Here is a 27,883-nt window from a genome sequence, read left to right as displayed (position 1 = left end):
AAAAAGCGACAGAACTTTCTTAGTTACCCTTATATATCTCACAGGTTATTATATGTTTCGTATAGAGAATATTGTGTTTTTTCATAGAGATACATAGCGTCGAAGTTTTAATATCTCGAGTTCCGGAAGTCGGAATGTCAAAACTTCTTCAGATTCGTGTTCCTCGTGATCTAGTTTACAAAATATATAAAAATCAACTGGGTCCAGTTACTTACGTGGTCACTTTATATTCGAATATCTCGAGTCCCGAAATTCGACATATCAAAATTCCTTCCGATTCGTGTTCCTCGTGGTCTACTTTACAAAATATATAAAAATAAAGCGGGGTCCAGTTTGCTTCCTTGGTCAATTTATGTTCTAATATTTCGAGTTCCGAAATTCGGAATGTCAAAATTTATTCAGAATCGTGTTCCTCGTGGTCTAATTTACAAAAAATATAAAAATCAGGTGGGGTCCAGTTTGCTTCCCTGCAGCCTACTTTTCAAATGAAACTGAGCTTTCAAGTGTGTACATTTTGATTCAAACTGAGTTCTCTCCTGGCTAAGAAACGTAAATTTGCTTCTATAAGAATCTTTAAAGTTACACTTGAAATTGTCGTTCGGCATTCTTGTAGCTTATGAGGACATGAACAATTCAAGTATATTTGTCACAACATCTACAAACGAATATTCATTCGTATAGAACGTCCAATACATTACATTAAAAACACACGAACCACACAAAGAAAACCATTGTGCATTAGAGCAGATCTTTTATTAGCAAATGGTCCTGCACATGCGCACTGCTCAGATAGCCCACAGCCTGAGCCTGAGCCAGTGTTGCCAGATCTAGCATAATTTGCATGTCTTTAGCATCTAGCATCTTGCTTTTAGCATCCTGCCCAAATCTAGCATAATTTCAGCAAATTTATCAAAAAGCCGCAAAACCTGGAGACGAGAAAGAAGTTGGTCATGGGAAGAAAAACAACGGCAGAAATGTATCCTCTCCCATTGATTCATACAGTCGGTAAACCATACAGGCAGTCTCATTTTCCGAAGTAAGTTAGAAACGGCTTTGGGCTTTCTTTCTTTCTTTCTTTCTTTCTTTTTGTGGCTGCACCCAGGGTTTTCTAATCCTTTAACTGCGAGGCATGGGCGGAGCTATGGGGGCCATTCTGCCCCAACTTTTTGACAACTTCACCATCTTTATTTTTGACTTCATGACCATCTTTATTCCTGAAATGAAAGGTCCGAGACCGACCAAAAATCTGCCCCCAGCAGACAATTCCCAGTTCCGCTTATGCTGCGAGGTAATTTTCTTTCAAAATATGTAAACAAACACTTTGCATTCATTTATACGATATATACGCCATTGAGTCTGCCAACGACTGCATTAGTTTAGTTGAGTTAAAGCTTTGGTGTGTGAAGTATTGAGTTCTATCCACGCATTCTTACGCTCTGCGTTTTTAAGTTACGTTATCGTACCTCAGCTTCGTTTTTTTTCTTTTGAAACTCCTGAATTAGTAATTATAAGGATCTAGCATAATTTGAATAAATCTAGCATAATTTTGATCAGGTTTTGGAGTAATTTCGAGCTGTGAGTCTGGCAACGCTGGCCTGAGCGCGAGTCCAGATTTAACTCAATCGCGATTGAGATTGTCAGAGGTGTAGCGGTTTACGTTGAATATACCAACACTTTATCAACTAAGTCGTCTTCTCCAATCCCAAGAAGCGGATGGTTTTTCGTGATTAAGATATGTTTAAGCGAAGGACGAATATAGAACCTGAAAATCGGGTGGTACCAGCTAAAATCGGGTTATATGGCAACCCTAAGCTAAATAAAAAAATAAGGTATATCCCTATTTAAGATCACTACACATGCAACTCATAAAATTCAATTTGAAATCTCATCCACTTAGACTGAGATCTTTTATACTATTATTACTCTTTCCCCTTGTTTTTAAAAATAGTACTGCTACTCTTTCTTTTAACAAAAAAGCACCAACTCCCTTTCTTTTTTAAAAAAAGAAAGAAAAAAATATAGATCGCAATACACAATTTTATTGTTGATTTTTTTCCACTCCGATAAATGTGAATGTTGTGCTTTTACATGTGCTAACTGGTGACTTATCGCAAGTCCCAGACACCTGCAATAGTTTATACGTGAAGGAAACACCGATGACCGATCATGTTTTATTCTGTATCTTTTTACTTCCCAATAACCATAGCCGTGCCTCTTTGTGAGAAATTGCAACTTATTTTTATTATTCTGCCAATTGTAAAAGTATACTCAACAAGAATTTCCTTACACTTTAAGACATTTTAAGAAAAAAATACCTTCTTTTCCCTCTGCAAATTTTGAGCATTTTTTTCCCTACACCGAGGGATATTCCCTCCATCTGGCAATTGTGAGCCGAAGTGGGGAAAGATTCTTTGCTGTTTTCTCGTCGTTACTTGATATTAATGCTGTCGAATTTTTGTGACATTTGCGGTTTTCGGTTTTTGAGAAAACCGGTTTACTGGAAACCGAAAATCGCAAATACGGTTTTGAAAACTGAAACCGCAAATGCGGTTTTGGAAACCGAAACCACAAATGCGGTTTTCAAAACCGACATTTCGGTTTTATGAAATTTCACTTTTTTCAAAAACCGGTTTTCGGTTTTTACAAAAAACGATTTCGACAGCTCTAGTTGATAAAACTTCGTAATAGACTGCGATTGGCATCACTTTGAATTCCATTCAGATTTAATGTAACATAGATCGAACATTAGACTTACGAACTTTTTGCATGGACACGTTTATAGCACAGGGCCGCGGTGGCTCAGTGGTACAGCATTCACCTCTGGCGTTTGGGGTCCCGGTTCAAACCCTGCTCTCGTCAAGTGAACTTTGTGGTGGACAAACACCGTGTGCGTGGGTTTTCTCGGGGTTCCCCCGTTTCCTCCCACTTCCTTCATTCCACCATTTCATTCATCTCTCATCATCACCGTCTCCTTTAGCCTAACCGGCATAACCGTGGGACGTAAAACTCAAAAATTTCATTTCATTTCATTTTACAGATATAGCACACAGTAACAACAGAAACAAAAAGGAGGGAAATGACTTCTGTGGTACGTTTCTTAACAGACGGCACATTTGTAAACAACCTATATAACAGCATATAATAGAAAGACAATGTAAATAAAGCTGTGCTATTGCAGCCACTATTACGTAAATCTTACCTTAGTCAAAATTACTACCAGGCCGTGAAACTATCACAATCTTGAAGAAAAAGAGAGAGAAGGGCTGTTCGGTGTGTTATTGGTCTCGTGTCTGAAACGTGTAAGATCGCAGAACGATATAAACACGTAGAACATTTTTGTTTTTGCGAATTCACTGGCTAACATTGTTATCAACATTTGCTGGAATGAGGGAAGATACTGCACTAGAAGGCCACACGGATAAAGAACTTGTTATGTCGTTCTGTTCAGTATATAATGTTGTTTTTCTCTTCTTGGACACGTTTTCACGTTGTACTAGCTGTAACGGAGGCTCTAATACAATAGGGGGAGGCACATGTGCTTCTTGGGTACTAGACGCTTCAGGCTGCTTGCAGTCGGGAGAGAGGTCAGGTGTCAGTGCCGTTGCACTAGTGGGAATCGTCTTGGAGGTGGCATGAGGGGCACTGCCCTCTTTACTGTGCTTCTCGGATACAGCTGACTGAAGAGATCCAGTTTTGACAGGCAACTGGGGAACATTCATGTCATCCTGTAAATTAAGAGCCGATGGTGAGGGGTGCTCTCTAATACCAATGATTGGGCAGTAAAATCCGTTGGCAACTGTAAATCGGCAGTTACTAGGAATTTGTCGGCATCTTACCACTGAAAAGTCCAGTCATCTTAAATTCCGTGGTGGTTGAAGTAGATATCACCTTGGGCTTAACTTCCGGTGGACATGCGCTTGCGACGTGGTTAGAGGCCACACAAATAAAACATGTAGGAGGTTGACCTTGATACACGACACTAGCACGACACCCACGAACCACAATTTTAGAGGGAATATGTTTCCCTAAAATCATTTGAACGAGTCTATTGTATTATAAACTGGAAATGGTAACGTACTGGACAACATTTCCTCCGTGATATGTATCACTTGTCCATAGGGGCGAAACACTGCACTAAGTTCAGCATTACTGATTTCCATGGGGAGATCAGTATATATGAATACTGGGTATATTGTGTACTTGCACTGGACAACTGCACTTGACTTATTGTGACATTTCATGCTCAAAATTCATGGTTTCCGGGTGCCGATGAAGAAAGATGTCCACATGATCTTGCCATTTAAACTTGATGTACAAACTATAATGCTCATTATGAAGTTAAATCGCCGCAATATCTTTAATTTGTAACTGCAATTCGTTAGTTAACCAAGCCTGTATCCTGGCTACACTTAGCCTCATATTACGCGTCATCTTATTAAATGAGACTCGAACTGTATTTTTACGCAAAACATTCATTGTAGTTGGTACAAAACTAGTGTAGAGTGAGACAACAACGAGATATCAGTAAACAAAACTAGGAAGAAGTCCTGATTAGGTACACTGAGAAACACACAACTGAATATGTATCAAACACAAAGTTCGTCAAGGCGAACGTGTAACCAATTGCAGTGGAGCTCACACACGAAGTGCACAATACCGTGTCTCACAACGAATGACCACTAAACCACGATCACTACGAAGTAAGTGATTCGTATTTACTGTGTTTACGGTAGGTTTCTTTGCCTCCGCTTACAAGGTTTTATATTCTATTTCTTCGTTTCGAAATTTCTTTCGTATTTCTTTTATCATGATATAAGTCAATGATCTTCGGTATAGTTTATATTAATAAGGTGAATTGTTTTTAAACCTTTGGTTTACAAGTTTGTTTCTTCTCCACACCAAACTACAGATATGACAGATTTAATTCTCATACTCTGCATTTGTTTCAAAGCAGTCGCCATTACCTGTTCAAAGACTTTTGTCGGCACTATACAACCCCATGAACTTTCAACAAGTGTATATTGGCTACTCCTTAAATTTGGGAATATTCAAAAAGTATAAATTGATAAATCTACTATAAGACTAGGAGAGTGATTCCCTTCGTTATTTGCTTGGCAACCCTTCATAAACCTAGGATATTTGACGACCCCATCCATGATCCTTCTTGCTTTTTGGCCTCATGTGGTTTTCGGATGCAAGTTCAGATAAAAGTCATTCCGTATAAAGTTTTCCTAGGGCTTTATCTGTTCTTCGTCACTTTACCATACTATATGCAATAACCTTCCTTGTTTCATGTTCTATATGTCGAATTCAATTTTTTCCCGCAGCACTGGAGTATCTCTGTTCCTTTATCTTTACTTTCTTTCACTTCCGGTTCATTGCTTGCATATAATTTGTTGTTAAATGGTTAAATCGTCTACAGTAGTTATTTCTTTATGATTTTAGTCGTTGTACACTCCGCATCAAAAAAATTGCGACACCTAACGCCCTGCAGTTAGGCCACCCAATGTACACATTCTTATCCCATAATCGTGTCAGGTAAAGAGACCCCCTCTCTCTCCTCCTTTTATCTCTCCTATACTAAATTAGCTAACAAAATGAGCGCAATTCTTATTTCAAACTACACATGTATTACTTTCGATAAAATGAAATAACAAAACCGAGACGAAACAAGATTCATAAGTTGATTTAGGGAGAAACTGAGACATACAATGAAAAATTGAAACCAATGGATCTATATTACACAGACGTTCAGAAATGAGGGAGAGAGAAGAAGAAAAAGAAAAGGGAGAACAGATAAAAAAGTGGAATTTTAAACATAGTAAGAAAAGAACCTAACATTATAAAGTTCCGTATCCAGAAATCCAACAGTATTATAGAAATAACGGTTGCTTTTACATATTTTTTCAGAACTATTCGAATATATAGAGGATGCTTTAAACATTCATTATGTCACTTTTATAATGGATAGCATATTCAATTTCAAGTAGAACTGTAGATCTCAAAGACAAATCCAGAATAATGTGAAAAGTTTAACACACATGCTTTGTTTCCACGTGGTTCGATTGCAAATTCGGTAGTATTCATTGGACGTACTGTTCCAAAATACATTCTAATAAACCCAGTAGATAGCATTGGTCATAACCTCCATTTCAGACTACTAACGCAAACTGAACAAAACACAAAAAAACCAAAACGAAAAGAAAAGAGAAAGAAATAAATAGAAAATAGAAGACAGTTCTATTTTACTATTAAATTCCTATCAGAAATACCCTATGTTAAATGTCCAAACTGTATCGTAATGAAAAGTTACAAATGTTAGAAAGGAAAACTTTATATTCATCATAGATGTAACATGTTTCAAATTTTAATGTGAAAAAAAACACATTGAATTATAGGATGGGAACAAATTTAGTGTCGAATTAGTATAAATAACATTTTGTTTTCAAATAACCAAAGAGATTCAAGTTACCATTTCCTAGTCTTTTCCGAAGATTTATCTGTTCCGAACATCCAGCATTGATTTCATCTCTTCCGGATATAACGTAATTTGCACAGATAGAATAAATACGCTAAGAGCTCAAACGGATCATCGTGTCAGTCGGATGATGTTATTTAGGTTATAGACCACTACGGGGTCGAGGATTCAAATCCGTAGTGACCCGGTAATTCGACTGATACTCGGTAACCCAGAGGATATAAAAGAGATTTTACTTATTCCCTTGCGTTTAAACAGTATTTCTGTCAGAGATGATCAGGACTGGAGATATTATCCCCAGAGCACGAAAAACACGACGCCGAAGTTCCCAGTTAATTAGATTCTCCAGACCAGCTATATCGGGCTCTCGCTCCGTTTTAACTTTGGAACATGAAGTGCGTGTGTGTGAGAGAGAGGGAGAAGTGAAAGATGCAAAGACAGGATAGGGGAACGTCAAGACAGAGAGAGAGAGAGAGAGAGAGAGAGAGAGACGAATATAAATATGAAACATACTTATCATTACAGTGTATGATATAGACCGCACACTCTCTTTATTTGAATTATCGCCAGTGATGCCTTGTAACTTCTCCATCAGAAGATAAATCTCTGCAGCCATTATTTTATGCGAAAAAAATCATACTACCTGATGGGGAATCAAACCTAGACCTGCCATTTGGAAGTCTGGTACGTTACCACTACACCACCAATTTCCTTAGTCGAACTTTGTTTAACAAATGGTGTAGTGTTTCTTTGTGAGAAGGATAACACGAAAAGTGTATACTGCAGATCAATGATGACTTTGGAATGTCCTGGTAATCCCCTTTCCCAACCTGCATTCGTAAATTGTCTCAACCATGATACAGTGTTTGCTTCCACATTCTTATGTACTGCTTGTCCAGTATGATAAGTCGATTCTTTACAATTACTTTGTAAAAAGTTTAACTTTGGCCTGATCAGGATTTGAACTTTCATTCAGTAACTGTACTATTTATGAAGTCATTACGTTACCCCTACACTTTCACACCATCAGAAATTACAACCGAAATATTACTTACTTTAGGTCTGATCTTTGGAAGGAACCAAAGTACACAACGAAATTGACTTATTCGACAGCCTAGAGAGAAATTAGTGCCCAATAATGAAGGAAAAACATACAATCCAGGGAAAATTACAGAAATAAAACATATTTTGCAGTAATTTCGTCGTGCAAGTTCAAAAGTACGAGCATAATAATAATAATAATAATAATAATAATAATAATAATAATAATAATAATAATAATAAATGTTCATTATTATTATTATTATTATTATTATTATCAATTATCCGCTTCGTTAGAAAAATTGAGACAAAATTGTAAAAAAATGAAATGAAATCTTTGAGTTTTACGTCCCACAGTTATGCCGGTTACACTAAAGGAGACGGTGATGATAAGTAATGAATGAAATGGTGGAATGAAAAAGTGGGAGGAAACGGGGGAACCCCGAGAAAACCCACGCACACGGTGTTTGTCCACCACAAAGTTCACTTGGCGGGGATTGGGATCGAACCCGGGACCCCAAGCACCAAGACAAAATAGTAGTATGTTCTGTTACTCAGACACTGTTTAGGATTACTAAAGCGCTCTTTGATATCGGTCATTTTCGATGTGTTTCATATATCCCCTCCCCGCCCTATGTTGTGGGACACGCCATCTGCAGTGTCATTGTTCATCTCAGCGATCCGGAAAACTATGAATTTGTCACTGATATTGGTTATTTCGATCATTTTATATGTATCCCCCTCCTTCAAGTTGAGGCGCTGAATTTGGATTTAAACATCAGATGTCTCACTGTTAATCTCAGCGACTCGGAAAATTATAGATTCGCCACTTATATCGGTAATTTTTCGTTCCTTTTAATTGTCGCTCCCTCTCCCCTTCTCATAAGTTACACCGTCAAAGTGATATGACAGAAACCATCTCAGGCTCAAACTTTATCTAGGTTGAAAATTTGATCGAGATTGGTTTGGTGGTTCAAGAGTTCAGTAAGTTTTATTTATTTTCATATATATCTCCCTCACCCATTCCCCTCCCCAAGTTCTCCCGTGAAAGTGAAACGACAAAAATCATCTCAGGCCCGAACCTCACCTATGTTTAAAATTTGATCGTGATAGATCCTTTGTTTCACGAGTTATCACGTTCTATTCATTTTTAACTCCTCCCTCCCCTCAAGATATCGTCAAAGTAAATTAATAAATACCATCTTATGCCCAAACTTCATCTATGTTGAATATTTAATCGAGACCGGTCGGGTTGTTCAAGAGTGATGAAGTCAGAAAAACAGTCACTTTTATTTTCATTTTTTTACATATACATCTCCCTCTCTCCGGCCCCTACGTTGCACCGGTAAACTGAAATGATAAAAGTCGTCCCAGTACCGAACCTTATCTATGTTGAAAGTTTGGTAGAGATCAGTCTGATGCTTCAAGAGTTATTACGTTTTATTCATTTTTTATATCTACCCTCCTCCCCTCCTAACCCAATGTTTTACCGTTAAAATGAAATGATGATAAAGCTTCCGAAGCCCGAACCTTATCAATGTTGAAAATTTGATCGAGATTGGTCGGGTGGTGAAAGAGATTAGGAGTCACAAACATAGTAACTTTGAATATTATTATTATTATTATTATTATTATTATTATTATTATTATTATTATTATTATTATTATTATTATTATTATTATTTATATTTTCCACGATTGAAATGTTTTTGCTTTATCAGTGGACACTAATTTCTCTCTAGGCTGTCGAATAAATCAATTTCGTTGTGCACTTTGGTGCAAATAACGTTACAGAAAGAAGCCGGTTCGTTCCAAAGATCAGAGATAAAGTAAGTAATATTTCGCTTGTAATTTCAGATGGTGTGATAGTGTAGGGGTAACGTAATGGCTTCATAAATAGTACAGCTAGTGAACGAAAGTTCAAATCCTGATCAGGCCAAAGTTAAACTTTTTACAAAGTAATTGTGAAGAATCGACTTATCATACTGGACAAGCAATACATAAGAATGTGGAAGCAAACACTGTATCATGGTTGAGACAATTTACGAATGCTGGTTGGGAAAGGGGATTACCAGGACATTCCAAAGTCATCATTGATCTGCAGTATACACTTTTCGTGTTATCCTTCTCACAAAGAAACATTACGCCATTTGTTAAACAAAGTTTGACTAAGGAAATTGGTGGTGTAGTGGTAACGTACCAGACTTCCAAATGGCAGGTCTAGGTTTGATTCCCCATCAGGTAGTATGATTTTGTTCGCATAAATAATGGCTGCAGAGATTTATCTTCTGATGGAGAAGTTACAAGGCATCACTGGCGATAATTCAAATAAAGAGTGTGTGCGGTCTATATCATACACTGTAATGATAAGTATGTTTCATATTTATATTCGTCCCTCTCTCTCTCTCTCTCTCTCTCTCTCTCTCTCTCTGTCTGTCTGTCTTGACGTTCCCCTATCCTGTCTTTGCATCTTTCACTTCTCCCTCTCTCTCACACACACGCACTTCATGTTCCAAAGTTAAAACGGAGCGAGAGCCCGATATAGCTGGTCTGGAGAATCTAATTAACTGGGAACTTCGGCATCGTGTTTTTCGTGCTCTGGGGATAATATCTCCAGTCCTGATCATCTCTGACAGAAATACTGTTTAAACGCAAGGGAATAAGTAAAATCTCTTTTATATCCTCTGGGTTACCGAGTATCAGTCGAATTACCGGGTCACTACGGATTTGAATCCTCGACCCCGTAGTGGTCTATAACCTAAATAACATCATCCGACTGACACGATGATCCGTTTGAGCTCTTAGCGTATTTATTCTATCTGTGCAAATTACGTTATATCCGGAAGAGATGAAATCAATGCTGGATGTTCGGAACAGATAAATCTTCGGAAAAAACTAGGAAATGGTAACTTGAATCTCTTTGGTTATTTGAAAACAAAATGTTATTTATACTATTTCGACACAAAATTTGTTCCCATCCTATAATTCAATGTTTTTTTTTTTTACGTTGAAATTTTAAACATGCTAATCTGTGAGGAATATAAATTTTCTTTTCCAACATTTGTGACTTTTCATTACAATATAGTTTGAACTTTTAATATAGGGTATTTCTGATAGAAATTTAGCAGTAAAATATTACTCATCAGTTTCTCTTTCTTTCTTTCTCTTTTCTTTTCTTTTTGTTTCGTTTCTTTCTTTTTTCCTTTTTGTTCAGTTTGCATTAGTAGTCTGAAATGGAGGATATGACCAACGCTATCTACTGGGTATAGTAGAATGTATTTTGGAACAGTATGTCCGTTGAACACTACCGAATTTGCAATCGAACCACGTGGAAACAAAGCATGTGTGTTAAACTTTTGACATAATCCCATATCTGTCTCTGAGATCTACAGTTCTACTTGAAATTTAGTATGCTATTCATTATGAAAGTGATATAATGAATGTTAAAGCATCCTCTATATATTCGAATAGTTCTGAAATATATGTAAAAACAAACGTTATTTCTATATTACTGTTAGAAACGGAACTTTATAATGTTATGTTCTTTTCTTACTACGTTTGAATTCCACAGTTTTATCTGTTCTCCCTTTTCTTTTTCTTCTTCTCTCCTCTTCTCTCTCTCCGCCTCATTTATAAATCTCTGTGTAATAGACATTCATTGGTTTCTTTTTTCATTGTGCGTGTTTCAGTTTTTCTCTACATCAACTTATGAATCTTGTTTCGTCTCGGTTTTGTTATTTCATTTTATCGAAAATAATACATGTGTAGTTTGAAATAAGAATTGCGCTCATTTTGTTAGCTAATTTAGTATAGGAGAGAAGAGAGGAGGAGAAAGAGGGGTGTCTCTTTACCTGACACGATTATGGAATAAGAAGGTTACATTGGGTGGCCTAACTGCAGGGCGTTAGGTGTCGCAATTTTTTGATGCGGAGTGTACCATATTCTATTTTCAGCGCTTCGATCTACTTCAATTCATTACTTAGGCTCTGCTTCGCCTCCTTTAAGGCCATGCAGTATTCAATTTTTTCTTCCTTAGTCGCTAACGCTCTCGTTTTTGGTGCGAGGCGTCTCGCGTTCGATTTCCAGTAAGGACACTCGATCGAAAGAGTGTAAAAGCATTTTCAGGTCAGGCATCCGGAATGAGATTTCCTGGGTTTTCCTCATTCCCACCAGGCAAATGCCTGGATGGTTAGAATACAAGTCTCAGAATGCTTGCTGTCTACTCCAATCTTTTCTTCTTTCCCTTTCCTTTAATAGTATGTTCGCTGAGGGACGTCATCCCTCATACGTAACGGGCTAATATGGTCATGGATGTCACAAGGCCAGAAATCTCATTTCTAATCCTAGTCAAAATAAATTTTTCTTAGGAGATAACTGTTAAACATTCTTGTATCTTGTATGTTCATATTGCTTTGCAGAGTTCCACATGTTCTATTATAGATGCAGTATTGTCGCTATTATTATTCTTTTCTTCATCAGATGTTGAGATTATGCTATCATTTTTCTTTCTCGTAACACTTCCTATGTTCGTAGCTGTATTAATTAGAATGTTTGTGATCTCTCTCTCTCTCAGCTTCTCTAGTGTGAAACGTTTTTCAGTACCAGTTGAAATACATTGCCTGCTCTTGAAGAATTTTCTTTTCTACATACGTTCCTGTCGCTCTAGAAGCTTTCTAATTTTTAGAGTGGAGTTTACACCAAACTTTTCGATTTTTAATTCCTACATTGAATTTGTTCAGAATATTTCAGTCTTCGACCACGTGTCTTCTATTTAAAATGATATCTGTCCTTACTTGGATAAACTCAGTTCGAATAACCGTCTTACAACAACTTACAATTATGCCTATTCCCTTCCGCATATGAACAGAAATAGGCATTGTCATTGAACAGTGTGCCAATGATCCAGTTTGCATTGGTTTGTAGCCCACGTGCAGAACTTTACTCGTTGATCTGGGTCATCCCCATTTAGTTTGTGTTGCAGTTGTTAGAATGCTTGCGATTAGAATGTAATATTTGGACAATAGAGGACTCACTGACACTACTTTTCAGTAAGAGTTGACGAACTTTTCACAAATGATGGTAGAACCGTTGTTGCCGTCTCTTCGTTAGTGGCTTTTTTTTTTTTTTTTTATCGTCCAGTTACCCTATTTTCACAGTGCCACTCTCTCGGAATTTGATAATCGCATACGCGACTGTGCTTCCAAATACTGAATGTCTATCTGGGTGACGTCTGTTGTAGTTGTCTGCAATATCTTTGGAGCAGCATTCTCCAGATATTAGGATGATTTTATCTACTTCTTCTTTTTGAGAGGCATCTTAGATAACCTGAAATAATAAGATATTGTCTCAGTAACAATGAAACATCTGCAATTTTTGGTGATCATAACCTCAAAATAATACAGGATATGGAAGAAAGTATTACAGGTTTGGATTTCTGACCTCATTTTGGTGTTAATTAAATGCCACCTAATCCTTACTTAAATGCCTTTCGGCATTACTACGTGCACCCCTTCCTATTAAAAAAATAAATAAATAAATAAATAAAAATAAAAATAAAAAATACGAACTTGCACTCAAGATGGAGGGTTTCAAAATGATGGCCATGAAAGTTATATACACTACAAATTGCCGTCCCCTATACTACCATCTTCCATTAACGAAGTTCACATTTTCCTTCCAGGTTTCAAAATAAAAGAATGTGCAAAGACTTTTGACTCCCTCTCAGTATTTTCCTCTTTATAACATTTTTTTCATCGTACTTACGAAATTTATTTCTTGTTGGTGGACATATCCCATTCCATGAAATTTATTTGATGAAATCTGTTTAAAATATTAACAATTTTGATATTCTAATTTTCTTATACTTCAAATAAGAGAAATAAATTTCATTTAAAGGTTTCAAAATACAATACCTGTAATTTATAAAGATGATAATTTATAGTAATTTCTTCTTTTTTTTAAAAAACAAGTAATGCTCAAGAATTTGTGTAAGATAATAATTTGCCACTACTTCAATTTCATTTACAATAAACTTGATTTTGCAGTCCAAAGAACTTGCGGAGGAGAGAGCAGCCTGAATAATTCTTATTTTGTGAGTCCCGACTATCCGAATGCTTTCACTGGATCAGATGAAAGATGCATATTTACCATAACTAAATGTAACGATGATGTTTGCCAGGTAAGAAAATAACGTACCATTTTATGTGTTAAATAACATGTATTAACTTATGTCCAATGGGCAGTTCTCTACCGAATGTGAAACATGTGCATTTGAACAAGGTGTCGAAAATTTGACATAAACTATACAAAATTGAAATATATATATTTCTTTTTAGAATTTCATCGTTGACATGACCTTTACTCAAGTTTCAAAGCGTATTATTTGATAAATTTGCCAAAGCCGCGGTTACAGCAGTGGCGGATCCAGATAACGATTGAATTTTAACTTTAATTTTCAGATGATATCACAATGATTTTTTTTTTTTTTTTTTTTTTTGTCTTTGCAAACTGGAGCCTGCTTCAGTCATATTTTAGTTCGAGAGAATGGTATTACATTGATTTTGCTGTGGACTTCTTACTTGTATTTAAGTTTTCGGGTATTTTGGTATTACGTCTTTTCATGTTGTGCCTTACACACATTACAGTAGTGCAAAAATCGCTAGGCTAATTAATACACTTTTTTGTGACGAACTGACAAATTATAATCCACAATATTTTAACCTCGTTAACTGATGCCGAAATGGTGAAAACAGTATATAATGTTCCATTATAGAGACAAGTAACTGATGTTTTCAAATCTTTTTTTTTTTCTTTTTTGGCAGAAAATCGTTAGAAAATTTTCGCTAAATCTTTATGCACGCGAACTCTGTTGTTCAGTGAATAACTTAATATATTTTCATTAACATTACTAAGATGAGCTAACTACTTACAATTCTGGCTTTTAAGATATGTTCTTTCTAGGGAACAAGAGGTGGCAAATGATAATGTTTCACGGGGCGGAAAATCACCTTTGCTTGACCCCATCGATGGTAAATATTTAAAAAAAAAAATCCTTTTATTTGCTTCAACTGTGCCAATTACCGTTTCCTTCACGATATCCTTTGAGAACTGAATATTTTACGTTGAATTTTAGTCTAACAAATATTTCATTTTTTTCAAGCTTAGTTACGATCTGTTTTGCTCTTATACTTTACATACAGGATTTTTTCATCTGTGGGAAGCATGAGGCCACTCAACCTAGAACGTAATTATTATTTTTCGATGGTAATCTGCCATTCCGCATGCACGTACAGATAAACACAATTTTACTTCAACACAAACGTCTAAACTTTTACACGACCGGGGCCGCGGTGGCTCAGTGGTAGAGCGTTCACCTCTGGTGCTTGGGCTCCCGGGTTCGATCCCGGCCCCCGCCAAGTGAACTATGTGGTGGACAAACACCGTGTGCGTGGGTTTTCTCGGGGTTCTCCCGTTTCCTCCCACTTTCTTCATTCCACCAACTCATTCATTACTCATCATCACCGTCTCCTTTAGCCTAACCGGCATAATCGTGGGACGTAAAACTCAAAGATTTCATTTTACACGACCGTGAATACCTCGACACAACGCTGTACCATTGAATACTATAATTCCTCTTCCGTTATACAGTACTTCCACACGTAACAGCAGAGCATCAGACTAGGCTATCTCGCTTGAAAATTCAGTTCAAAATGTGTATTTCTGGCACTATTATTCTCTCTCTTCGGATTATTTGAATTGTAAGTTCAATAATAGCAAATCTGCAATATTTGAATTATCTATGCAATTTCTAAAAAATAAAATGAGACACGTAGAGGAAAACGGGGTAATGGCACCTGTGTATAATTGTTTACATAGAAGCAGAAGAAGCAGAAGGCCTGCATGGTGCTCAAACATACCAACAACGTGCCCAACGAACCTCAATTGAGTGGGAGAGCGCTGCAGAGAACGTACTGCGGAGCATGACCATAGATTGAAAAATCTTTGTTTTTTCTTGAAAACTTTCACCAGTTTCCTTTAGTGGTTAAGTTCAAACTTACTTCTGGGGTACCGTATTTTTGCAGTCAGTATGTATGAATAGTCATTTGGAATAAATATAGGGTTAGTATTTTGTTATAATATTTACGAATGCCAGTCAAGAACAAAAAAAATCAAGATGGCCTGATTTGGGGTAATAGTACGCATGAACACAGGAGCGCGTATGATTAAAAATGCCTCATCAGGCTTTGAAAAGTATGGTACGTTCCCCATGAATCCAGAAGCTTTTATAGATGCTGATTTTGCTACAAGTGATCAGTGCTGTAGTCAGACTGAGGCGAATATGGAAGCAGACCTTCCTGATGATACAATGGACTCGACGAAACAAAAATTTAGTGACGTTTCTGAACTGTCAGTTGGTGGACCATCAAGGGAAGTCACAAATTCCGAAAAATTCTCCGCAATAGTCCCATTAACAGCGATTTTTCCAATTCCTAGGCAAAAACCATCGTCAGTGAAGCAGAAGGGAATGCACCAAAGCTCAGAAATTCTAACAGCAATGAGTCGTAAAGCTCTTCTGCAATAAAAAAAGCGAAGAAAGCAATTGCGTTTAGGGAATATCATCATATGGAAGTTCATAAAAAATTCAACTAAGAACTCAACTGTTGCGTGCTATTACCCTCAACTACAGGGTAACTGCACGCAGTGTAAGCTTTGAAATTTCCGTCTGCTATCTTATAAAGAAGAGTAATTACGCAATACTTCCGAGTTATTTCATAGAAACATACGTAGGATGTTAGATCCCATGGTGCTCTCTCAATGTTCTGAGCAATTAAAAAAACTGCGTGTCATTACCCCTTTCTCCCCTATCTGCATTTTCAGCTTATCAACCACTTTTGTAGCACTAGTGTTTGTAATGAACATCATATTGACTATGCGAGTTCAGTAATGTTAGATATTGATAATCTAAATAAGTGCAACAACCATGGGCAGAAGGGTTCTTCTGATTACTAACATACAAGGCGGCGATTGCTAGAGAGATTAGCTACCCTAATTCCCATAGGAGCACACGAACACTAAATAATCGATTGTTAGATGCTGGCCTACACTCCTTTTCTCTCAGAGGATTAGCATAATACCGAATCATTATCGAGAATGTCTTCTGTGCTGCCAGAAGAGAAACGTGAGACATATACGAGGAGCCTGTATGCAACCATGAAAATCATTTGTGTGTTGTGCACCTTGGTATCAGGTTCAAGTTCATAGTTGTTGAGGTGAGTAGTTAAATAAAATGTTTCCTAGAACACGCCATACAGGACGCACACCTGATACGGATGTGGATGTGGCATTCTGATATGGATATGCGATAAGCTACACATTACTCTCGCATTTGATCTGGAAGTATGACAAGTGCATCGTAAATTTCTGGTTGCCATTTTTATACTCTGACATTTGATCACTTAGTGTGACCTTATCTTCCAGCAAAATTATGCGTGTGTATATACCATTAGGGAAGGGTATACGCCTTTTACTCTGGCCTCCTAGGACTTCGAATGACACACGTAGAACATGGTGCAATGCCATCTGATTACCAGTTAGGCTTCAGCAACGATCATTATGAAGATAACCCAAGATCTTTAGCAAACGCGGGATACCACATCCTAAATAGACATCAACAGTTATATGATCGGTTCCTGTTCGAGCAGGTGTTTGTATGTTCACTCGTGGTATTAGTAATCTAATTAAGGTGAGTACTGTATGAATTTGAACCACTTGCATAACATCTTTCGGACGAGTTCGTGTTGAGATTAGCACCTAACATCACATTCTCTCTTCTGTACCAATTTAGCACCAGATCCGGACATTTTAGATTGATTTTCTTAAATAAGTTTTCCCCAATTTAACAGCTTATGTTTCTTCTTTGTAAATGTTCTTTCCCTCTTATTTTTTTAGATTCGACTAGATTTCTTGGAATTCAGTCTCTCAGAACCTGACGCAAATGGTATATGTCAAAATGACATATTTTGGGTGACAGGAGCTGGATCTGTTGTGCCGAAACTTTGTGGAGAAAATGGAGGAGAACATAGTAAGTATTATGAATCTGTTTCGTTTGAACGCGAAAAATATACTTATTCATTTAAACGAGTGAGAACACAATTTATTACGAAACAGGTTTTACATATTTCTACATATTTAAATATTTACATTACTGAAACAAGCAACAGATTCTGATACTAATTGGAATTAATTTCCGGAAAACAGAACAGATTTTACTTCATCAATAAACATTGGGAGGTCAGTAATTGTTATATCGTACCCCTTTACCTCACATATGTTTTCATTATAATTGATTTCGATTAATTTTGTTGACCTCATTTACTTATAATTTAGTATGTAGTGGGCAGGGGCGTACGCAGGAGATGGCTTCTGGGGGTCCGAACCCATCAAAATCCCGACTTTTCTGTAAATTTAGTCTAATAACAGAATTTTTCCTGATATTAAATTTTGGCCATCTCGAACCTCCTGAAGGTTTGAACTTCCTGAAAGAAATTTCTGTGTACGTGCCTGCCAGTGGGGTTAACGTAACCTAACAAAATTATAAAATTAAATTCAATAGAAAGCATTTTATTAAATACAAATTGAAGATTTTTTTAACAGAACAAGATATGATATCCCCAGTTTCCCATTTATAAAATAAATTATTAAAAATGTGGTTGAGGGATGTATATTTTATTCGTAGAGAGAAAGTTATGCTTTTGACTATTAAAATGTAAAAGGGTAGATATAACAGTAGGAAACAAGTCTGAACTCGACTACGGAGCAAATGCGGCTTGACAATGAGAATAAATAATCAAATTCATGAAATGACACATTTTATTACAGTGGCAAGATTGGCGGTGTTGGATTCTTCGTCAACCTAAAAGTGAAAATATGTCGTGAAGTTAAACAGTATACGTCTAGTCGAGTTACAGGACTTGCGATCAAACTTGTCTTAAAAGGCATTGGGCATCGAATGGTAAATTGGAGATCAAACTAAAGGAGATAGCTCGAGTAGAAACGAAGATAAGAGCAACAAATGTATGAAACGTTAACTTGAAAACGATTGTTTCGGTGCAGTAGACCAGAATATAGATACTTCAGAAACTAGCAAGGAAGTCAGGCAATTTGTTGAATACAGCTGTAAAAGTATGGAGTACTAAGAGTAAGAAGAGAATCGTAGAAGAAACATGGTGTCTGATGAGGAAAGGAAGATATATGAAAACTAATAATGATAATATGATATGTAAAATACAACGGTTTGAAGAGAAAGCTAAAGTACAGTAAGTGAGGAAATTCAGCAGCCACCTCATGAGACATTGAAAACAACACGAGTCTTAACAAGGTAATGGAGATCCTCAGTATTGGTCGGAACCATATCATAACGCTGAAAAGAGAGGATCACACAACTATCAAACCTGCAAAGAAGTATTGCAGAAGATTTAGGAGCTCTATTGTAAGTTACATTCAAGAAAAAATTCGCACTGAGACACAGTAGGTGATGAAGAAACACAAATACATCATTGCTGAAAAAAGTACAGATACATAATTATCAAAAGTTGTCACAATATTAAGGAAAACTTATTTAAAAAAACAATAAGAATTTCCAGGCGGTGTACAAATGCCATGCTAGATAAAATGACAGAAAGAAGTTTAACGAAATTATGTATATATTTTGTTGTTCGTTGCAATACACGTAGTACTTACGAAGATATCGACAGACAAGTGTGAAAAACAATTCGACGGTGTGACCGAACCAAGCCGAGAAACTGGGTTTAGGAGTGAATTAATAGGCTTGACCATATTCAGATAGAGAAATGTTAAGATAGTAAGATAAAATAAGTGTTAGTTGATTATTATATTTAAAACAATCTTCAATATTATTGTTTTAGACTAAATCTTATTGGTTATACTTTCCATATCGCAAACTTTACTCACGTTCGCTACTCGACTTGCCAAATGGTTCGAAATATCTTCCATCCATCTCTTGTAATGACCACATTTTCGCTCCATACCGCGCAATATTCCATACTAAATATTTGGTAAATATTTATTGCAAAATTTGAAAGATCCTTTTTTTAAAAATTGTAATTAAAACTAGAGTAGGGGTGGGGTGGGGATTCTGCGCCACCTCATCATTTCCAATAACAATCTAGCACACCATCAATAATAATAGCGCACTCATAATAACAATAGCGCATCCCCCTACCTCCAAATAACTTCTAAACTACCCCTAATAATTTCTACCGCACTCCCTATTTCCCAAATAACTTCTATCACATCTCAAATAACTTCTATCTTACTCATAATAATTTCTAATGCATTCTATCATTAAATTTAGTTACAAAAATCATTAAATCTGGTTATAAAAAATCACTAAATCTAGTTACAAAAATCACTAAATCTAGTTACAAAATCACTAAATCTAGTTACAAAATCTGGTTATAACCGGTTTTGACTTTAAAAAAATCACTAAATTTGGTTACAAAATCTGGTTATAACCGGTTTAGATTTCAAAAATCACTAAATCTGGTTACAAAAAATCACTAAATCTAGTTACAAAAACAAAAAAATTACTAAATCTAACAACATTTAACAAGAATAAACAATTGCATTTTAAACTCTGATACATACTCTTTTAAATGCCGTTTGAATTATCAAAATCGGATAAAAAATAACGAATTTAGCATTTTGCCGCCTGTATTTATACAACCCAACACAGAACAGAAGGTTTGTGCACACACACACACACACACACACTTGCTTACATCATCATACACTCATCCACACTCACATTCTCTTCAGTCAACCGGAGCACCAGCAACATGTTTTCTTCCTTTTTATAAGCAACTCCGCCAGCATTAACTCCGCCAGCATTAACCCAGATGAAACCTTTGGCGGAGTGTCTGTCTTCGATTTCTTGATTCAAGGTTATTTCTCATGAAAATTTTTGAACGGACAACTTCAACTATGCAAATTAAAAAACTTTCCGTGTTACTTAGCTAGCATGAACGAGAAACTGTTTAAATAAACCCGCCAACGAAACTAATGTTTTACCATGCAGTGTCTCCAACTCCATATATTTTTTCGGAACGTTCCAGGATTTTAATTTTTCAAGATATCGCTTTAAAACATATAGGGATGAATTCACCCCATTACTAATAAATATGATAATTGTTAAAAATGAGTTGGCAATACTGGAAGTCACACCCCCAAATAACGTTATTATTTTATACCTCGGTCCCTAATTAACCGATTTCAAAAATTCAAACGGCAAATGAATACTAATGACATAACCAATTTTTTAAAATGCATAGATGGTTGCATAACCCAAAGGATACTTTTCCCTTTTTCAATATCTCCACAAAATTTCAACAAATCGAAAAAATAAAAATACTACCATAAGCCAAATAAAATTTTAAGACTTTTTTAAAGAATAACATTTTCCCGAAAACTCAAAAATAAACCCGTAAAAAATTCCCGAAATTTTGAACTTGCTATAAAATCGTCAAATAACCGATTTTCAAAATTCAAACGGTAAATGGTTTCTATTTTCTTATAATTTTTTTCTAACGCGTTACTGGTTGTCTATGTCTAAGGATAAAATTATAAAAAAATCAAAAATCTTCACTATGTAAGAATAAATTAAGGAAATTTAAACAGGACATAAATACTAAACTACAAAATAATTATTTTCATGTATTTACTGGTTGTCTATGTCTAAGGATAAAATTACAAAAACAACTTTTATGACTTAAAAATATAAATTTTACCTAAAACTAAACTATACATTATTACTCACTAACACCTATCAACTACACCACACATAAAAGTTAATTAAATTTTACCTAAAACTAAACTATACATAAAAGTTAATTAAATATGACCTAAAACTAAACTATACATAAAAGTTAATTAAATATGACTTAAAAGTAAATTACACCACACATAAAAGTTAATTAAATATGACCTAAAAATAAACTACACCTCACATAAAAGTTAATTAAATATGACCTAAAACTAAACTATACATAAAGGTTAATTAAATATGACCTAAAACTAAACTATACATAAAGGTTAATTAAATATGACTTAAAACTAAACTATACATAAAGGTTAATTAAATATGACTTAAAACTAAACTACACATAAATACATTTTAACTATATCTTATAATGCCCCCAAGCTAATGTACTTACACCACCCTCTAATATATATCTTTTATCATCATTCGAATCTAAAGCTAATTTATTTACAGCTATGGTATACACATTATGCTTACAACTTCGAATTAGATTTATATTTTTGTTTTCACATCATTGAATAGGGTTTGCTTATAATCATCAAATTGTAACTCTTTTGCTACTACACATTTTGTTATTCCTTTTGCTTTTTTCTCCTCTTTATTTTCAACTTTAAAGGCATACATTTTCGACCTTAACCCAATAAATTCTGTCATTATTTTACCATTGTTTTCATCCTTCATCTTTCCTAATACTTTTTTGTTTACTAATGGTATTCCATATTGATTATCCTTTCCATAATCACTTGTATCAAATAAATCAATCATTTCATTTAAGTCTTTGTAGAAGTCATCTGTCCCAATTTCATATATAAAACTATCAGTATCCGTATAACATAAGTTTATATCAATATCATATTTAGGTTTCATAATGTTGTAATGGAAGTCATACATTAATAGTTTTGATAAATCTAACACACTCATACCAACATATATAGGTTTGTTGAAGATCAATTTTTCTTTTTTCATATGTATCGCACACAAACCTTCAGTAAATATTGTTCTATAATCAAAGTTCGGTTTTGCTATTAACTTTTCCACCCTCATTGGATCACATTCTAAAGTAATTGATGGCCTCTTTCTAATGTTTTCCATTGTTTTACCAAATACACTATTATTCATTAACTTGTAAAAATCTTTCTCAAAATTATTCTTAGCTTGCGTTCTCATATTTGTATTTAGATCAATATATTCCTTTAACCAGTTTGATTGCTTGAACTCTAATACTCGGTGAATTTTCTTTAATATCATTCCAAGTGACATATATAATTTTAAATTTGAATAGTGAATAACATATCTTTCTTTATTGTAAAGCGTTGTTATTAATTTTGATTGTTTCGATCCTGGTGGGCACATATTTTCTGGAGCTAATGGTAGATCTGTATGTTTATCATGTAAGTATTCTGGATATTCTAAATCAACTTCTAATATGTAGCCAGTTTCTGAATCATCTGGAATATTCATTATGTTTATGTAAGGTTGAACCCATTTAAAGTCTTTGTAAGGCATGTATTGACTCATTGCCCATCCATATAAATTATTTGCATCTAGATAAGTTAAATACTTTGAAAGTTCATCTTTATTATAACTTTTCATATACTTATTATTTGCTTTTACATACCTCTTACTACATTGTGAAATTCCACCTCTTATACCTTTTTCAATCATTAATATTTTGTCATAGTCAGTTAACATTTCTAGTTCGATTTTAGTCACCTTTAACATTGAATCCCACGATAAACCAGGAGCAGTGAAATACCAAGCAGGATCTAAACCATATGCCTTTAAACACACATCTCTAAAATTTTCAAATACATCGGCTAATATTAATACATCTGTCCTGTTATAAAGTTCTGTATATTCACCTAGATTTTTAATATTGAATGACTTCCAAACATTTTTCGCATGCTCATAATCTTCATCACTGATGTGGGTGTTAGTAAGTTTATTAAAGAACATTTCTTTTGAAGGTAGTTTTGTTTCGTCTAATCTTTCAATTGAGTCAATATAATCATATGGGTACAGACCTTTTTTAATTACTAAATCTAATAAATCATTAGTGAAATACTTTGACGTTTCTCTATATTGTTCTTTTGTAAGGTTATTTGCTAGTTCTGCTAAACCCCTTGACATAAACCTAAATGAATCTAGAAATCGTAAATTAATTCCATTATTTTTATCAACCTTCACATATTTTGAGTATGTTATATATTTTTCCTCATTATTTGCAATTAGTTTTATTTCATTCTTATCATAAGCAAGTTCTTTAACAAACAGGTGAGTATCATAACCACTTAAATTGTGAATAAATACTGGAATAAAATTAGGATTTCGATAGCTTAAGTTACAATAACTGTGAGCTGCACCTCTAAACTTTCCAGTTAAATGATCATGATCTCTTACTTTTGCTTTATTTATATTTATATTTTTCAAACATTTACCTAATTCATGTTTCCATTCTTCTAATTTTTCAACCATGCTATCATTATTTTTAGCGAATTTTATTTTCTTATTTAATATATTTATTTGTTTTTCAATTGCTGGTGGTAAATCATTCAAGTTTCTCTCACATATATGACAACTATTGGAATTATTATATCTATTTTCCTCATCTTTAGTTAGGTCAATCATTTCAACTGTTTTGTTATATATTTTCTTTATTTCTATTGCTTCTTGTTTTAAATTCTCCACAAACACCTTTGCAGCATCTAAACCAATATAACTAACAGGCCTTTTATACACACCATTTGAGTATTTGATGTAATAACAGAAACTCATTGGTAAATGCTTTTGATACTTCACAGTTTTAGAACAATTATGGTCTACATCCATTTTACATAACAAGCATTCAAAATCGGCATATATCGCAAATGGTACCCTGAATGATCTATTATAATTTTGAAATTATATTTGATTGTTATATGGTTTTGGAAGTTCTATTCTAACAGATTCATGCTCCTTACAATATAGTTCATGTTCTTGTAATTGTATCTCATTTCTAAAATGTCTTGTTAAACACCTATCACAAAAGTATAATTTTTCCTTATGCTTTGTTACTTGACTTCTTATTAATCTTGATAAATCCTTTATCCAACAAAAGTGATCATTATTTTCATCTTTTACATATAATAAATTGATGTGTTTATCCTGCTTATTTTTTGTGATTTGAAGTGGGTATATATTATATTCATCATCATAGGTATACACGTTAATGGATATGTTACTTCTTTTTTCAAACTTTAGTATATCTTTTAATTGTACAGGAAATTCAATACCCTTACAATATTTCTCTTGTAATTCATCCACAATTTCTGTATAGTTTGAAGGCCGTTGAGGATGTGATTGATGATCTATAGGTTTTAAATAACATGCAATAGAATATAAGAAACATTTATTATCTTTATTTTGAACATTAATCACTGCTTTTTTATCTTTAATTGGTTTAGGAAGGTCAATATAGGAAGAAGCTCGTAATGGTACATATTTATTTAATCTGATTTCTAAATATTTAATTTGATGTAACGACCAACCTGAACCTCTTCCTTGAAATTCCTCCATCTCTCTACATAGTTTTGTTTAGCATTGGTTATATATTCATCTAAGTCAGTTGATTGTAATATTCTTTCATTCATAGTTTTAAAATTGCGTTCTTGTACTTCTTTATCTTTAATATAATCACAAATGAATACAAGGTTGACTTTTAATGGGTGATGCTTTAATTCTTCCTTGATTTTATTAATAACTACTTTCCCACTTATATTTAAAAACTTCACCGGATCCTTATATCCTCCTATGTTTTCAATTGTGATAGTTTGTAATCGTTTCTGTATTGCTGTTTCCTTTGTTTGTACTTTAATTGGTATTCGTTGTGGTTTGGATTCTTCAAAAACATCTTGTTTAAATGGAAATATGTTTCTAATTTGTGATCTGTTTTGTTCATCTTCATATTTTATAATACGATCAATAAGTTCAGCCTTTCTTAATTTAGAATAACCTTTTATCCCCTTCCTTTTACAATGGTTTTTTAGTTCATCAACTTTCATTGTGTATATAACTTTCAATTCATCTGGTTCATTTTGGTATTGTTCGATTTTTTTGATTAATTCACTCTTATTTAAATAACTATAGCCGCGGATTTTCTTGACTTTACATATTTGTTTTAGTTTTGTAATTGACATCTCCTTCATCTCCTCACCAGTAAAATTAACATTATTCATACTCATTTTATATGGAAAAACACTGTATCGTAATTTTATATTCACTAAATTTTTTAATTCATTTTCATAATATTTTTATACCAACATTAGCATACTTATTTTCTAATACAGCTGTTAATGTCGACATAAAAAATGATACAGTGTTTTTCCATATAATAACACACCTTATATGAAAAAACACTGTATCATTTTTTATATTCACCAGATTTTTAATTCATTTTCATAATATTTTTCATGTTTAAACAAATTAAATTAATTATAACATTTATAATATTATATTATTTTTATTTATTTAATTATTATGCAAATTATTAAACCCTAACCATTTAATAAACTCTAATTATTTAATTATTATGCAAATTATTTATTTAATTATTAATGCAAATTATTTATTTAATTATTATGCAAATTATTAAACCCTAACCATTTAATAAACACTTTATTACCTTTTATGAAAATATTTATAAAAGTTAAACACATTAAATTACACTACAACATTTATAATATTATATTATGCAAATTATTAAACCCTAACCATTTAATAAACTCTAATTATTTAATTATTATGCAAATTATTTATTTAATTATTAATGCAAATTATTTATTTAATTATTATGCAAATTATTAAACCCTAACCATTTAATAAACACTTTATTACCTTTTATGAAAATATTTATAAAAGTTAAACACATTATATTACACTACAACATTTATAATATTATATTATGTGAATTATCAAACCCTAACCATTTAATAAACCCTAATTATTTAATTATTATGTAAATTATTAAACCCTAACCATTTAATAAACCCTAATTATTTAACAAACACTTTATTACCTTGTATGAAAATATTCATAAAAGTTAAACACTTTAAATTTACACTACAACATTTTCTTTATCTATCCAACTATTATGTAAATTATCAAACCCTAACCATTTAACAAACACTTTATTACCTTTCTTTCTCAATATTTTTTCAACCAAATACTCATCCTTATATTTAGTTTTCAATAATTCTGGTTCATAAAATCTTCCTTTAACTTCTTCATTGTTTAAATCTTTAATTTTATATGTTGGTGGATTAGATGGTATAACCTCATTAATAACAAACACTTCTGCTGACCAATTTGGTGTATAACCTTTTTCAAACAAACCTTTAATTTTACTTATACGAACATAATCACCAATCTTATACTTTAACTTAACAGACTTATATTCTTTCTTATACACTTTTTTCAATATCGCATGCTCATTTTTCTTATTCACTTCTACAGGTTTCACACCAATTGTTCTATGTACTTTGTTATTATATTCATCAACCAAACCTTGCAATATTTTTAACCACTTATAATTACCTTGAACAGTAAATTTTTTCCACATATTTTGTTTAAGTGTTTTGTTAAATCTTTCAACAACAGAAGCTTTTTTACCACTATATGTTGAGTAATGATTGATATTGTTTTTTCCCATCAAATCTTCAAATTCTTTATTATAAAAGTCTTTACCTTGATCAGTTTGTAAATTGTTGGGTTTTCTTACTTTTAACACTGATTCAAATGCTTCTGTAACATTTTTCCCACTCTTATCTTTAACAGGAACAGTAAACGCATATTTTGAAAACACATCTATAATTGTTAGTAAATACTTATAACCTTTATTTAATTTTGAAACACCTTTTAACACACCACTATCCATTTCCACAAGATCAGCTTGCCATAAATCATCTATACCTTTAACAATAACACTTAACCTAGCATAATTCTTTCTAGATGGTTTATGAATTTCTTCTATAATGTCTTCTCTAATACCTTCACCTTCATATAGTCAATCGGGCTTTTTAATGAATTGGGATTTATTAGTACCACATACAACACATATACCTTTCTTAATATATCTTCCATTATTTGTTTGTTCTATTCTAATGTTATCTATTTTTGTATCTGTTGATTTCTTACACTTAACACAATACATCATACTATTTATTATATGGAAAATTATTAACCTCAATCTATAATTCAAACACTATATCAACTAACAACATAATTCTAAAGATCGGCCTAATTCAAACTATAATTCAAACTATAATTCAAGCATATGTTTGTTTGATGCTGTTGCCGATATTTGATACTATAATTAACGGGTGTCGATATTTGATGTTTAATACAATAATTAATGCTGTTGTTGATTAATACTATAATTAATGCTGTTGTTGGTATTTGTTGATTAATACTATAATTGATCATGAACTTCAATCTATAATTCAATCTATAATCAATCTATATAATAACTTCTACAATTCAAACACTGTTCA

At 33.7% G+C, this 27,883-nt stretch overlaps 1 protein-coding gene across 1 annotated transcript in view; it reads left to right on the top strand.

The window, feature by feature from the left end:
* The window catches only part of LOC145690617 (uncharacterized), a 254,426-nt gene that overhangs the window by 89,576 nt on the left and 136,967 nt on the right, over positions 1 to 27,883 (top strand). Inside the window, exons 4-5 of the mRNA XM_081765680.1 lie at positions 13,564 to 13,697; positions 17,468 to 17,600. Coding sequence (XP_081621806.1) covers positions 13,564 to 13,697; positions 17,468 to 17,600 — 267 coding nt within the window. The remainder of the gene's footprint in view (positions 1 to 13,563; positions 13,698 to 17,467; positions 17,601 to 27,883) is intronic.

Source organism: Thermobia domestica, chromosome 7 (genome assembly GCF_964235325.1).
Source record: "Thermobia domestica chromosome 7, izTheDome1.hap1.1, whole genome shotgun sequence".
Classification (NCBI taxonomy): domain Eukaryota; kingdom Metazoa; phylum Arthropoda; class Insecta; order Zygentoma; family Lepismatidae; genus Thermobia; species Thermobia domestica.
The sequence above is the reverse complement of the archived record's forward strand: the minus strand, read 5'-3'. Positions and strand labels throughout refer to the sequence as shown.